This window comes from Lepisosteus platostomus, chromosome 4, assembly GCF_059453375.1.
Source record: "Lepisosteus platostomus isolate fLepPlt1 chromosome 4, fLepPlt1.hap1, whole genome shotgun sequence".
In the NCBI taxonomy this organism is placed as follows: domain Eukaryota; kingdom Metazoa; phylum Chordata; class Actinopteri; order Semionotiformes; family Lepisosteidae; genus Lepisosteus; species Lepisosteus platostomus.
Window position 1 is genome coordinate 53,736,713 of NC_142614.1, and position 16,544 is coordinate 53,753,256.

At 35.3% G+C, this 16,544-nt stretch overlaps 1 protein-coding gene and 1 long non-coding RNA gene across 4 annotated transcripts in view; one reads left to right on the forward strand and one right to left on the reverse strand.

Moving 5' to 3' along the window:
• Positions 1-16,544, forward strand: part of LOC148673430 (uncharacterized) — a 399,373-nt gene that overhangs the window by 187,613 nt on the left and 195,216 nt on the right. The gene's annotated exons all lie outside the window — the stretch shown is intronic.
• snx24 (sorting nexin 24) overlaps positions 1-16,544 on the reverse strand; it is a 46,114-nt gene that overhangs the window by 18,389 nt on the left and 11,181 nt on the right. For 2 of the 3 annotated variants that reach the window (XM_088629868.1, XM_088629870.1), the window contains exons 2-3: positions 1,439-1,522; positions 729-833 (exon numbers count right to left, since the gene is read on the reverse strand). In XM_088629868.1, the coding sequence (XP_088485994.1) occupies positions 729-833; positions 1,439-1,522 (189 nt within the window). Of the gene's footprint in view, positions 1-728; positions 834-1,438; positions 1,523-6,767; positions 6,879-16,544 lie in introns of those variants that run through there. The other variant, XM_088629869.1, reaches the window with a different exon arrangement.

Genomic DNA, 16,544 nt, shown 5'->3' on the forward strand with positions numbered 1-16,544 from the left:
TAGATTCCATAGCACATCATATACTAGAGAGAATTCAAGATACAAAAACACCTGAGAGTAGTAACTGTGACAGAAGCTGTTACAAGACATCAACACCGAGACCTGTGACACCATGACAGTGACAGAAATCGGCTATTATCTCATCACAGTCTGTATGTCAGAATTTGTGGCACCAGCAGTCTGTGCTGTAAAGGTGTAGTGCCCACGCAACGGTAAATCAATACAGCTTTTGAAAATTCACCGACTGCTGAAACCTGCATCACAAAACCTAATTTGCACTTCAAAATTTAAGTCAATGCAGATGAACAAAATTATATTATGAATCCATGACCACAGGAAATACAGTATATGGCTTCTGTACTGCTATTACAGTATTAATACAAAGTTCAAACTTTCTTGTTTTTCTGAAACATTTAGAAATAAATTTGATTAATTTTGGTATCACTTCTCATCATCAGGCTGAAAATATGCTGCATTAACAATGACATTATATAGTTTATATTAAAAAGTCTTTTTAATACACATTTTATACATTGACTCAAACAATGTATCATGTTATCAGATCTTAAAATATAATGAAGTGAAATAAATATGTAATGAATTCAAAGCTTAATATCCTTCGTGAAATCATGAATAAAATCTTCAGAAAGAAGAACCCATATTTCAAGCTGTGGAAGTTATAAAATTTGAGAGTGGTCTAAATCTCCTAAACAATCTGGGAGCTATACCTGCAGGTATACTTCTAGTCCAAGTCGTCTTTGCTCCAGGACTTTGGGAACCCAGTTCCTCACATGCTTTGATGGCATCTCAGGTGGTTTAATACATTTTTTAAGCTGAAAAAATGAAATAGAAAGTCATGAAACCTCAGAAGAATAATGAACAAGCCAATGTCAAAAAAATGATTGCCACCATCAGCACTATGCTGCTTTATTATTGCACGCAATTATTATTGTTGTTAGAATTTCATTCTGCTGGGGAAAATCTTCCTGTGCCTGCTCTTCACTGACAATGAAGCGATGCTACAGTTCTGAGCGTAACATTGCGTGATACAGAGTACCTTCGGTTTACAGACACCAGAAACACACATTTACTTTCAGTGTACCTATTACATTTCTCTTTACCTTTCTATCTTTTATTGCTGGTCATTTGTTCTATTATTTTTTTCTTTCTTCTCCCCTCTCAGCTCTTCAGCAAAGAGCAAGTTGACATCATTCCAGTTACTGGGGATTGTGACAGTCAATAATGAATTGCTTCAGATGAATGAAGACAAACCTGAGACAATCTGAGTTTCCAGTAGGGCTGAGCTGCTTACAAGATAAATACTCTAAGGGTGCCACTTCAGCCAATGATTAACAATCCTTCTTTCTCTGTGTGGACCTAGTACCTCAGCCTTACAGTCATTCACGAAGCAGGGGAAGGAGGTATGGAAGCTGCTTACCTTTTTATGCAGTGCATGGAATTCACTGTAGCGCTTTTCGACCGAATGCTGCCTTCCACTCATCAGAACATCAATTTTAAAAACCTGAATAGGAGAGAAACAAAAATTAGGCTTAAGAAATATAAAGCATCTTTTAATCTTTAAAGCATTCAAAGTTAAGCATACTAAACATACAGTAAGTTCATAAGGCACTAGTAATTAGAAACCATTAAAGTAAATGAACTTACATCTACAAGTAAGGTTGTTATGCAAATAAAAAACTACACTAAAAATGTATGTGCTGCATCACATTTCTTAAGCAATTCATTGAAAACATTAGCTAAAACAAAAAAAGTAAAATAGAGACACATAATAAAGGTATAAGGGGAACTTTTCCCTGTGTGGAGTAACCGAGGAAGTCTATAATACACACAATGCATGTCTGATGACAGAAGCAGTATGTCTTCAGGAAGACAATAAATGCAAAAAGTGCATTGCAGGTTAATTTCCTCCTAACCTGCATATTCATCTCCAGACTCAGCTGCACACATTCTGGCAGTTATAATACAAGAGGGGGATGGCAGCAAGTTCATTTTCTAAACACGATGCGCATGACAGCTCCCCCCTCGCTCTGCACCATCCTGCTGGAGGGTGAAAGGCCATAGGAAGGCTCTCTCTAGATGCACTAATTACAATCCACTGACATGACATTTCTGTGTTTCTGGGGTCGCCAGGTCAGGATTCGAGAACAGATGAAAGAGAACACTGAGGAATGGCTATAATGCACAGCACAGGCACAGATGAGCTCTGCAGCATACGTTAGCTTCACAAGACAAAGCACAAAAGGGACTTCAGAAGCACATATCATCTCACAACAAACAAAATGCTTCAGTTTGACAGTGACCAAGAGTCAAAAAGCAATATTGAACCTAATATCATTGTTCGATTACTTAAATTCAATTCTGTAACAAACACAATAGACCTACTACACTTTTTCAATAAGCACAAACAAAAAAGTTAATATAAATATTACACAAATTATTGATATCTCTGGCAAAGCATGATAGATAATATTTCCAAAACCCAGTTATGGAGGCACACCACATTTTTAAATCTCAAAATTTAAAATGTGCAATTGTCTATTTATACTTAAGCACAATTAAATTTACAAATAATTATACTTGTGCTGTGTTTAAGTATAATTTCCCCATAACGAATATACAGTAATATCCTAGATGCAGCGTCTCATCTTGAAGTGAGAAGTGACATGCTCTCTCCTCTGCTTAATATCAGAGAAACTAGGATAAGCTCTGGCCTGAAGAGTCAATGTGGCTTGGATATGAAAACTACATTTATATCTTATGCCAGCATCACACTACACGACTTTTCCTAGGATTTTCAGTCATAGCCTTCATTTACATAATCGTAAGAAAATCTCAACGAGTTGTAGAGAGTCACAGCGCACGCCCGTTACCATCACCTGTGTAGTGTGACACCCCCAGCGACTCAGTTTGAATCAAACTGGTTTGATTTTCTCATAGCGAGTCGCAAGTCGGAGGGGTGGGCAGTGAGCCAGATGTGTACTTGTGAGATAATGCGCCCATTATATTACATGTTGCAGCGCAATACTAATTTGTTTACAATATTTGTTTTAAAGGTGTTCTATATTTTTTACTGTTTTATTTTTGTAATTTGTTCTATATTTATAAAGAAGAATGATATTTTTGAAGATGGTTATTTGTGGGAAAACAATGCACGTGTAACATTTTTCAAGATGTTTACGTGCTTGTTCCCATGTTGTTTACTTTCGTGGGGTGGTCCTCTTGTGCTCCACGTTGATTGGCTGCCAAAATGAGGCGACCTTGTGGTACTTTCGTAATACAAGATTTGGAACCGTGATGAAAAGTCGTGAGGGAATCATGTAATTAGTCGCCCCCTGCGATTCCTAGTCATATAATTTGACACCCTCTAGGACAGAAAAGGCAGCGAGATTCAGCAACTGCATTAATTAAATTTGACACGCTCTCCGTCTAGAAGTCGTGTCGAGTCCTGTAGTGTGACGCCGGCTTTTGATAAACATACTGAAATTAGTAACAACACAGGCTGCATCAATCTGCATTTAAAGGTGTGTGGCAGACTAGTTCAACATAATTTAGGAGCTTCCTAACGGAAAAAAAGTAATGCAAAAAAAAGTTAAAAGTAGCCAAACTTCTACATTAAATAATGGACATAAAATAACAAACAAATGCAAAATGTAATCATGTCAAAATGCAGTATAAAATCAAAAATTAATCTGGCTATTAGATGCAATTAAAGTAATCAGTGCTAATGTCAGTTTGCAACAACATTAACCCATCTGCTGATTTCAATTTGTGACCATTAGTTGAAGATTATTTCAATAAAATCTCCAATTACTTTCTTGGTGAAAAAATCATTACCTTTATTTTATTTTTTGGTCTAATGAAAAGTATGTTAGTAAATACATTTCTCTTGCCAATAATATTTCTAAATATGTTGCCTGGAGTTAGACAGGTTTTTAAAACAATCAAATGCTGTACATGCCTTGTTTAAATATTTTTACCTTAAATCTGAGGATTTGGAAGATTAGCTATCATTAATCTTATCATTTTGATTTGCAAACTTTATAAAATGTTTCAAAACTAAGGAAAATATGGAATATTATTAAACATACAAACTTTAACTAAAATGTTTAAATCACTCTTGTACTCTTAAATCTGAATAATTTGTATTGATGTGACATGCATTATAAGTTACTTTTCTTGGCAATGTGCCCTGGAAAATACTCTACACATTATACAATGTTTTTTTATGAATTCACTGCTTCAAGGCTAAACCTCTGTTGCCTCAAGACAAAAAAGAGAAGCCAAATACTTAATAGGTAGCATACTAAATCAGAGAAAGTAACATGCTCTATCAGAGCACCCAAGCATTAAATTTATTCTGTAGTTTGACAATTGAAAAAACATGTCATGCTGCCATTTTATCAATCCCTATAGAGAAGACTGTACATTGTGGGGAGAGAGATTCTGTCAGCTCTACACAGCAATCATTATCAATAAAGTGGTTTGGAAAAACACAAAGTCAATGTTAGGCAAAGTGTTCTTTCTGCTTAGAAGGCAGAATAGCACAAATTACACAATTACAGTGTCTTATTGTAAAGATCCTGAAGGATGTTCCTAAATGCCATTTTAATCAATTATAAAAGATTTATGGTCAATACACATCTACTCAGTATGACTTACTTTAAAGTATTATAATAGTAACTTAAAAGTAAAGGGAACTCTTTGAGTAACAAAAGCTACTTGTCTAGTAAGGTCTCAACAGCATTAGAAAAGTATTTTTTCTATCCTGACATCACAAGAGAAAGTGACCATTTTCAGGTTTTTACAGGTTTAGTCTGATAGCTAGATGTTTATAACAAAGCTAATAGGGCCTAGTCATTTATTAGTTTGTTCTTGAATTTGTAAACATGTCTTCTGTTAATACACTTCCTCACCTTCTTCTCTCCCTACCTTGGACTCCCCAGTTAACAACTATGCATTTCCACTATGACCCTTGTGCCAAAAGGAAGGAATGAAGACATGCACACCTTCCTCCAACAATTGAACTGTCAGAGCCATCTGTCACTTTACACACAGTTTATCCCACAATAAGTTAGCATCAGATGGAGGAGTAATGTAGCTCTTTCCTGTAACACTAGGAGCTCAGAGATGCCTGGCTAGTCACTAATGTTGCTTCTGTTCAACAAGCTCATGAAACCCCTGTTGGCACAAGCTCACCCAATCTCTGCAGCACTAAGCTAATTGTGAATTGAGGCCTGGACACATCTCCTCATGCTCAACTAAACCAAGTAGCCAAGAATACAACAGATGAATGAGTCTTGGACACTTTAAACAAAATATTCTCAAACCTCTTCTATAGTATGATAACATCATGCATATACAGTACGTAGCACAGATTGTTTAAAAATGGTTTACTTTTTGGTCTATTAAGTGCCAAACCACCTCCTCGTGTTGTTCATATGGGCTATAAGACACTGTGTGGTCCTTGAGAGAAAAAAAAAAACATTTGCTGAACAAATTAATACTCAAGTCAAAATACAGTAGGTAGGCAGTATAAAGATCCTCTATGATGCATCTGTCCAAGAGTGACACTATTTGTTAGCTTTCATGGCAAATTAAATTTTCAGAATCTTGTTGGTCCAGGGTATTTTGACAACGTGCCCAGTAGAGCACGTTTTTGTCTCTGTGCCACTATGTAAAAGAGAGGTGGAATAAATGGTGTCTATTAACACCTCACATTTCACAGAAAAAAAATTGTGTGGCTTCCAAATGTGAGTATTCTAGGCAAGCCAAAACTTATATATTTTCATGCTAGTCTTCTCTATTCCTCTTTTGATTTTTGCTGCTGTCAATAAAAGTAAGACAACATACAGTAACATTCCAAAATCTTTCAACAAATCTTACTAACTACATGCAAAGCAACTACGGTGCGCCACACAGCTACTGTACAGAAGGCCCTACTAACATCCAGTTCATCTAAAAATAAAATATTAAGGGTTCTCCCTTGTTTCCATTCTATATCCAGCAACCAGATCCCCTAACCTTTCCTAAAGTTGCAGATGAAATGTCAGCAAAAGACCCTCAGGTATAAGTTAGAGACCTAACTGGACAGCACTACGGTATGAATCATTGTCGTTCTAAATGTAGAATCAGCATTTCCAGACCCTTCCTACCTGGACGTTTAAAAAGGAAAAAGAGCTGTTCCAAGAGGTTTCGTATTGATTTTTTCCCTCGAACAAAGAGTCTTTCTCAGATACATGATACATCATAATCAGGTAATTTGTACCTTTGCTTCAACAGATGAACACCAGTTTCAACAAAAGATGTTGACTTGCAAAAGTATGCACCACTTTTTTTTTGTAAAAATAGGAAATAATTTCCTCACAATAAGAGGTCACAGGTCTCAACTGTTTTATTCAACATTTTCAAATGTGAGAAAATATGTTGACCATACATTGAATAATAATGAATATTTTGTATGTTTAATATTTAAATACTAAAACAAATGCTTTTGTTATACAGACCAACAATACAGGGCATTGCAATTATCAAACTGTTGACTAGAGGTCTAAAGACTACATAAAGATACAGTGTGATAAATCTAATTAAATTTGCGATCACATTTACCTTCATTGTCAGGGCATTGCACTATTTTAAATACTGTATGCACTGCTCTGTTGCATTTGGCACTATAGCAAAAAACAATACCATTTAAGAAATTAAAAAGTGAACAAAAAGAGTATAAATATTGAACAAAAGGGTCTTACTCTTTCAGAAAAGAAAGATATTTTACAAAAGATGAATTGCAAAATCCCAGATTTCATTTCCTGTTTTCAGAATCCGCCTCAGTAATCTACTTCAATCTTTTGATCTGTTGTGACTAGAAAAAACAAACTTGAGACACACTTCATTGGAACTCGCTTTAAAATCATTGCTATTGATTTTACCAGATTGATACAATTAATCCCAAGACAAAAGCACAATATTGTAATGTTATATGTGCGTGTTTGTAAAACACTGAAATTCATCAAATAAAGCAATGTGAAATTTAATTCAGGTCCCATTTAAATGCTTTAAAAGTTATGGTTATAAATCCGATTTCAGGGTTCCCCGGCATCATGCAAGTCATTGCTACTGCCTCACAGTCCATGGGTTTGATTCTAGACTACAGTATGTGTTTCACTCTATACTAGACATCGTATTGTTACATAAAGTATTATGTAACTAATGCTTTTTTAACCATAGAAGTTTTAACAACCTTTGAAAAAGGGCCTGTAATCTTTTAGAATTACATAACCAAGCACCAGCCTAGCCCATTTCGCACAAAACACAGAGTATTACACATAAAGCATTATGGAATCAAAGATATTGGAAATCTGCGTAACAGACTTTCTTGCATGATGTGTTTTCATGCCTTCTGTAGAGACAAGCATCACAGACATTACTGTTCAACTCAACAAAAATGTGGGATACAAAAGTTTCACATTACAGTCACATCCATCAACTAATTCATAAATTAGATAGGTGCGTATAAACATGGTTGAAATTATGTTTTCATTAACATCCTATCTGGTAATTTTCCAAATGGGATTCTTCAAAAAATAAAATACAATAAAAAAACTCATTCAACAAAATTCTCATCAAGAATGGTTGCCAGAAAACGCAGAATATGAAATAAGGTAACAGCCAAACGGAAAAAAAACATTTTTTTATGCCAAGAAATACAACAGCGTGAATAGAGACAAATTGATGCATATGTTAAATACTGGGAGAGCAACATTCAAATTCTCACCACCTCTTTCATCCTCATACTTTACAGTATGTATAACAAAGATGCGCGCTGTACATCTCAAAACTTCATACAAAAAATTCTCCTCTGCTCCTTGATGGTAACCTTCAACCTATAATAATTTTGATGATACATGCACTAAGTACCAAAGTAGTAACAGAAATCAAAGCATGTTTTTTTTTACAAACTACAAGGATTCAAACTTGAAACACTTCAGTAATGCTGAATTTGAATTAAACACAGATTTTAAACAACATATTAAGTGAAGACCCATTATAAAATAGAAGTCGTACAGGATTAGAAGAATCTTCCACAGACAACATCACCTGAGAAGGGCCAAAAAAATTCTGAATTAAAAAGCAAAATCAATATTTAAAAGCTATGATGCATGTTCTCAAAGTAGCTTTTTTGTGTAGAAACAGATGCCACAAGTTTAAAACAAAGCCCGAATGCATTTTTTCATTCTTTGAGCAATTTCCTCTTCATTAACACAAATCATCATTTTCAGCTGCTTTTCATCTCCCTGTTCGCAGCACACCTCCAAAGGTCTCAGGGACATGCGAGATGCGCACCTATCTTTCCAAAGGCGTCTTCTGTATGAAGTCTTCTATTGCGTTTCTGGATCCATAGGTGAAGATGCCACTGTGCATCAGGCCAGTGTTTGCCTTCCTCTCATGGACAGTCCAAAACACTTTTCCCGATCTCTTTCAACTTGAAATGTTGTCAATATATAGATTGTCTTGCTTTCTAATTCAGTGAAAAATCTAGTTTTCCATTAGTCTCTGCCTTTCTAATTTTCAACACAGCTTTCCTAAGTGTAATTATTAAAGGCAGATTCAAGAAAGCAATTACTGAGCTACTGGTTTGTATCTTTGAAATCTTAATAAGCAGTAAGAAGTTGCTGTGGGACACACTAAAAGAAAGGATCAAACACCCCTGTTATGTTTAGTTCTTTGGAAGAAATGACTTCTGGGGTTAATCTGTTACTCATCACTTTGTGTCTGATCTCCCTGCTATCTACACAGTTTCTTACTGTATTCATACAGTATGTTTCCCTATAATGACACATATCAGAAACTTCGGATACACAATTCTGTTAAAGTTCATATTCATTTATCTATTCCGCATAATGTACAGACAGAATTGCACCAGCAAGGTTGAAAACATGGTATCAGCATCTTTGTCGTATAGTAGCAACTGAAGGGATATTGCACTGTCAGTCTTTTAAACAAATGCTCAGAACATTCACTGCACAGGCTTTGTGGGGGGAGGCAGGCAACGAAAGAATATTATGAAGAAAAAACTATTGATGCAGATCAATACATTTTTTCTTAAGGAAGAATAAACCAAAAAGAACATAACTAATACTTTTTTTACCGTCCTCTCGTATTAATAATGTGGTGTTTATATCACTAATATTTGGAATTAAAAGGTAACTGCAAACAGCAAATCCACACTATCCCATCCACATTCCACAAAAACCTATACCTATACACTTGCTACACCTAACAATTTGCCCCACAGTAGACCTATCTTCGTTGGACAATAACAGACAAATATCAAATCTTCACCTGAAAACAACTATGTGCGGTGGCCAGAAAGGATTTAATTTAAAAGAACAATGACAGTGACTCATGAACATGAGGGGCAACAAAGTGCTTAATACTGAGAGGCATTTCTTAGGGGAAGGGAGAGACAAATGTGCTTAGTGCCTGACAGTTCTCAGTCCCTCAAGACCCATCCACTGACAATGGTAATTGGCGTAGGGAGAAAACCCCTCCTTACTTTTGCAGCAGTAAAGGACTACATAGTGATCTGAAATGCACAACTGTTATAATCGCTCAGATTGAAATTTAGCATTGATCTCAAACGGGATTCAAAAGCAATTTATGCAGAAGGTGACAAGACCCTTCAAAAACTGAAAAGAACCAGAGAAGTGCCAGGCACTTGATTATATACATACAGTAATAACAAATGGCTTCTACTAAGAAAGGGAAACGTTTTGCACATTCAAAAGCCTCTCGATCAGGGTTTTTTTGTGGGCCAAGCTCCTTCTTGAAAAACAGAAACATTAGTAGACGTTTCATTAAACTGCATGTTTACTTTCCAATTTTCATTTAACTAGAGTGTACCAACTGGTACATTGTTTGGATTAGAATAGACTGCTGTGTTTTTAGAAGGAGTTCTAACGTCTTCAGAATAAAATGTAAGTTTATTATTTTAATTAATGAAAATATATAAAAATCATATCATATATGATTAAGTGTACAACACTGAGTTTCTAAGGAATTAGTGAAATTCTCAGATAGGCAACAGAAGTGAAGACAAAAAAAGGAAATTAGAACATTTTTTTTATAATTCTGAATTTACCTTTAGACTTTAAGGAATGCCTAAGGATTAAATTCACTGTTTTCCTACATCTTGAGATCATGGTATTCTGGGTTTCATGCCAAGCATAATCCTGTAAAATAATAGAACTAATAACCGTGAAGCTCTTATAGCTACAGTACTTGACTTCTCTTCAATCCTAATAGTACCAAGATACAGTATACTGTAGAAGTTTTAAACACTTTTTTCAATTTTTATTTTTCGCCAATAACTAGCAACACCACCGTTCCCATTTAATCAGTAACACAAGCTTTTAAAACATCATCTCAGTAGTCATACATACCAGTTTTAGTGATTTTTTTAAAGGGGGGCAGGGAAAGCTGTCAAGCTAGTTTCTGACATGAATTTACATCACTCAATGACAACTGACAGCAGTGAAAGGCCACAGAAAACTGCTTATTGATCACAGCAAAACTATTCAAGGGAGCAGACAAGGTTATATCTGAAGGAGGCAGTAACAGACAGGTGATGACATTATGCTCCACTGTACCCAAGTGCTTTAAGGAACACAACTTCATTATATCATGCCACTTGTATTTATATCATTTTAAAGATCTCTTGATTGGTTTGTCTAGGTGGAGATGAGAGGGGTTCCCTTGTACATCACAACTATTAACTACTAACCTTAGCCACTCATAATCACTTGCATACTAAGTGCTAGGATGTCACAGTACATTTACCAAGTGGAGCAAAGGAGACCAGCAAGCTAATGAAATTGAAGAACAGTAGCCAAAGGCATTAAATACAACCAAATAACCACTTCACCAGTTCAGTTATGTTCATGGTATTGTCAGTGACAGCCATAGATCTCCTCCAACTGATGTTACCTATGCTCTGAGTACTTTGTGAATAAGTAGCAGTGACTCTGATCAGAGACAAAGATGACACTCTATAAAAATAATTTTTCATAATGAAATCCAAATTTTCCCAACCATGAAATAAAGCATGAAAGTGCACAGCAATTGAGATCACCATAATTTTGAATATTGTTTCATTCATAAAGATCACAAACCTATAAAAATTGCCTATGACCCAAATTTAACTTGATCAGCATGTCTAATACATCACAAAATAATTTTCGTTCATCTCAGGACCTTTGCTTAGTTACAGTTTGTAAATACTTGGTGCAAAGACACTGGTAAATGTTTTTGTTTCATTAACACATGAATACTGCCTTATTTGCCATTCTGTTTAAGAACATCCCTGTTCTCCCGTTTGTCCCCTTAACAAATAAAACTATGTGTGACAAAGCCTTATTCTAGTGCTCACTAGAATCAAAATACACTTACTAATTTACTAAGGGAATTTTTCTGATACTGCGTCATGCATACTTGTATCTGTTCACCATCAATGGTCACCTATTAAGAGCTGTTTAGTCAAAAATATCTGAGAAAACTTTGTAATCATCAAGTTGAGGACAAACTGCATAAATTTGCATGCGCTGAAGTTGTAACTAAGTGATGTCTGAAACCAAGGACTGAGTGCAGAAAAAAGTCTAAACCAGCAAGCAGACTACAATAAGAGCTACTACCTAGCACTGATGAGTGAGGGGAAAAAAACAGCATTCACACTGGTGTTCCAGGACCAACAGTGAGAACCACTGCATTAAACAGTCTCTTCATCTTAGAAACAGATCAGTGCCCTCTGCTGGAGGAAATCAAAGCCTATCCTGTCAGAGCAAACTGAGCTAAAACATGCCTTTTTCACTGAGCAGAGCCACAGCTTCTTTCACATTCATATTCTTCATATTCTTCCAGATTTACATTAGGTCTTGAGCAAAAAACTACAAATACGAAAAGATTAGTAGGAGAGTGAGCAGTATTGTAGGTACCAATGGAGCAGATCTGCAATCCTTAATATGGCTGCAGCCTATTGCAGATATTGGGTTGCAGTTGGCTCTGAAGGGTTTCCAAGCATAATTTAGTTCTATTTCTTTAAAGAAAGTATTTACAATCTACAATCCTACAACTGTATTTGAATAATTTCATTAATTCATCATTAAATAATTGCTCAGATAAAATCTGAATGGGTCAGAATATGTCTGTAGGTTTTCATTCTATCTCTGCTCTCTTCACCTTTAAGAAGATCTAGAACACATATAATAATAATAATAATAATAATAATAATAATAATAATAATAATAATAATAATAATAATAAACTTTATTTTATATAGTGCCTTTAAAGGTGGCTTCTCAAAGCACTTTACAGGATGACAACAACAATAAATAAAAAGAATACACAAGATAACTACTCAGACGTTCATGTGATGCACATAATGCAGGTAATGCAGAATTGAACACAACTATAAAGGCTTTATTGAGTGAAAGAACACAGGTTCTCCACTAAAGTATATTAAGTTGCTCTGATACAATTATAAAACAATCATACTAGTAATTCAATTTCAAAGCCCTAGGTCCTTCTTTTTTGACAGTCATATTCACACAACGCAATAAACAATAAGCATTATCACCAGACTTTAGCAAGGGGCAGCCTTTATACAGTTCCTCCATTAAGCCTGCTCTAGTGCTTGGGTTCTACCCACTTCATAACAACATAAAATGACCTTTGCATTTAATACTGCAGATAGAGCTAAACATAACAGTCACCCACACAGATAAAATCCGGCCTTTTATATTTAACCAGATTTTACCAATCTCTGAAAAAATGCTATCGGATCTCATTTCATGTCAGCCTCCAATGAGTTTTCTTATTATGTACTATGACCCCGGATGGGAATCCACTCAGGCTCAACAGCTTGGTTCTCTGGTAAAGATGCTGTTAAATTAGGGTTAAAATGCATAGACAAAGGGGAGCAAAACAGCCCATGGTCACTACTACTGCATGATAAGAGAAAGGGACATTAATAACACAGCAAACTACCTCATCTATCAACAGACTAACTCTGTCAAGGGTAATTTTCCCTGAAATATACAAGCAGTTCAAAGCTTCTGTGCTGTCATTCAGAGTGTCTAGTTCTGTTACATAGTAATGAAAAGTAGCCTTGGCAAATTATTAATTTATCATTGGCTATGATCGCTGGCACCACAATCCTCACCAGAACAAGGCCAAAGATGGATTGCTGACAAATCAGACCACAGTGTCTTGCTCACATCATTGCACATTTGTATTGGTAAGGAATAATAACCATCTTCAAACCCTTTAAATACTGTAGAATTGTTTAAATTAATTGCCAATATACTAGCAAGAAAGTTTAAATTAAGATTTTTAAAAAGGTCTTCAATTTATTAATAATAATAATTGCTTACACTTATATAGCGCTTTTTCTGGATCCTCCACTCAAACCGCTTTACAGGTAGTGGGGACTCCCCTCCACCACCACCAATGTGCAGCATCCATCAGGATGATGCGACGGCAGCCATAGTGCGCCAGAACGCTCCCCACACATCAGCTATCAGTGGGGAGGAGAGCAGAGTAATGAAGCCAATTCATAGAGGGGGATTATTAGGAGGCAATGATTGGTTAGTGCCAATGGGAAATTTGGCCTGGACGCAATGGTTACACCCCTACTCTTTTTGAGAAATTTTTTAATGACCACAGAGAGTCAGGACCTTGGTTTTACATCTCATCCGAAGGACAGCGCCTTATTAAACTTATTGAAGTTACACACATGCAAGTTTGAAATTAAACAAATCCAATTTAATTGCTTGTGCTTTTACTTGAGATTTTATGTCCTTTGTTTACATTGGAAAGATGTAAGCAAAGCTGAAAAAAGAGATTCAATCTCTAAAGAGCTACATTCAAAGCAATCCTTGTTGTAATGCATGCATGCCCTCTGATAATGTCTTAACAGAATGTTTTACCAACTTGAAAATGTCAGCAGTCCCATAAATAACATCAGTGTGAACTAGTGCCAGACACATTATACCAGATTAATCATATACTGTACAGTACATCCCAATGCCTACCATACAGAATCTGAAAAGAAACAGTATTTCAGCTAAACTGGTGTCCGAAATCTTAGAGCCCTAGGTGAAAGGTTACAAATAAGAAGGGGCCATTTCCAGTTTAGTTCATTTTTAGTATTTTATTAATTCAAGGATCTTATCCAGTAAGTATTCCAAAGGATCCCAAGGAACCTCCTTCAAAAACATGGTTAGGCAGTAGGTTCCTTGCCCCCGCAATCCTTTTCACTCATTGCAAGACTAACAACTTTTATAAAATGTAAAAAAAAAACACTAGTGAAAGAGAAATTAGTAGAATTTGGTCAGGGTATTAAAAACAGATGGCCTTATGGATTTGTAGTATTGTGTGGATAGACATCACTAGAGTGTTCGTACCATACTAATACTGAAGTCCCATCATAAAGAAAATTCTGTGGAATAGCTTGAGCTGTTAATATAGCATCCCATACAGAAAAATCTTCACTGGAAAAACAACAACAAATTAAGCAATCGACGAAGATGCCTACAATGCAAATTACTTCGAAATTCAGTTTTTGACATTTCTGTCATGAATGTTACCAAATTCTATTGAACAACTGCAAGTAGAACTATGAAACTTTATGATACAACTTGGAAAAACAATGATGTAACTATAACTACTGACGTTTCCTTAACTGCTTCTGACAGGCATCTGTAGCTACAGAGTTCCAATGTAATAAGAACATAGCATCACAGACGCATAGGAATTGAATGTTTTGTACAGCAAGTAAAAGAGTAGAGAAGATACAAAAGAAAAGAAAGTACTGCAGAGTGCATCTGGTAAACATTAGCTTATGATATACTGTACAGTAAGAAAACATGTGACTTATTACTGATAATGGTCCAAATTATTTTAAAGCCACAGTATGATCTTGCAATGAGATATTCATGACCTTAAGAGTCATGAAAATAAATTAAAAAAAACCTGCTGGGTTTAAATGAAACTAGTACTGTGCTCATATTAACAGACCACAAACAGATAAGCATCTTCCAGAAGACTTGTACTGAAAAGTACAAATAGTAATGAGTGTTTTATTGGATTATCTGTCATGCACTGGAAAAACTGGCTGCAGTAACAGATGTGATATCTGAAAAATAACTATTGCACCTAGAACCCATAGCTAAGATTTGTGACATGTTACACCTAGCTGTAGCTGCTGCAATTTGTACTTAAAACACGCAAGAGCATCAATTGCTGTACCTATTAAATACTTTCTTTTGAAGCAATATAGAAAGACATTTTCAGTGAAAAGTCCAAGGATGTAGTTTTTATAGTTTTATAGATAGCAGTTTTTATAAACAATGAATCATTCTGAAACCATAAAGACAAAACCAAGGATCGTTACGAATTTTAATTATTTTTTTTATGAAGAGTTACACAGATTCCACAAACGAAGTAAACAACAAAACTCAGGAAATCTTGGAAACGGTCATTTACATCAAAGAGACATTTAGGCTTATTTCTCCAGATTCCAAAACATACAGCAGAGGGACAGATGTGAAACGCACACATCTTGCTAAATTAACCAGAAAAGTCCCATGACTGCTGGGTATTTTTATTTGTTCTGAGTTGCTTTTATTCTCAAACTTCAAACATTCTTTAAAAAATATTTTATTAAGGACTCTTGTTAATCTAGATCCAGAAACATCAGGTGGTAACCAACAGAGTTCCTGAAATAAAATAAAAAAGGGACTTCAGAAAACCTCAAAATGAGTTGAATTTGAAGAAAACAAGCATGCATGTGAAATTCCATGTTTGGCAGAGATCTATAAATGTACAATACCACTGTAAGGAAAGATTTTTTTACAATTATGTTGTTACATTTTTTCAAAGGCTAATTTAGCCATACTGTAAATGGGATATTGTACAAAATGAACATCAAACATGTTAAATGAAAAGAACAGTTCTTTATTTGGACATATTTGGGGACTTTTTTAAAAACAAATACACCAATTCTTCTGATTTTATACAGCACTAGAAATAATTATTTTCCTGAGGCTCAAAAGAAGACAAATAGATTAAGTGATTGATCTGATTTCATGTGCCAGTTACTGACTGAACTTTGATTGTACATTACTGGGGAATAGCTTGTGAACTTCCATGTTTGGAAATTACAACTTCTTACCATGATACTGCAGTTTAATTGCAATGAGTCTTTTCTTAAATAACCAAAATAGTTTAACGGTTTATATTTAACAATACAATGTTTTTTTTTTATGCAGTGTTTTATGAAGTGGAAAAAAAATGAAAACTTAGTTTTTCACACATACAGATTAAGTGAACCCCTAGTTCACCTAACAATTAAGGGGGCAATTAGAATCTGGTGGTTAAATAACTGGATAACAACTAAACAAGGGCTGAGTTTTGGTAGCTCTGTCCTGTTATAAACTTTGCGAGTCTGGTCCTCACCATAAGATTAGTGG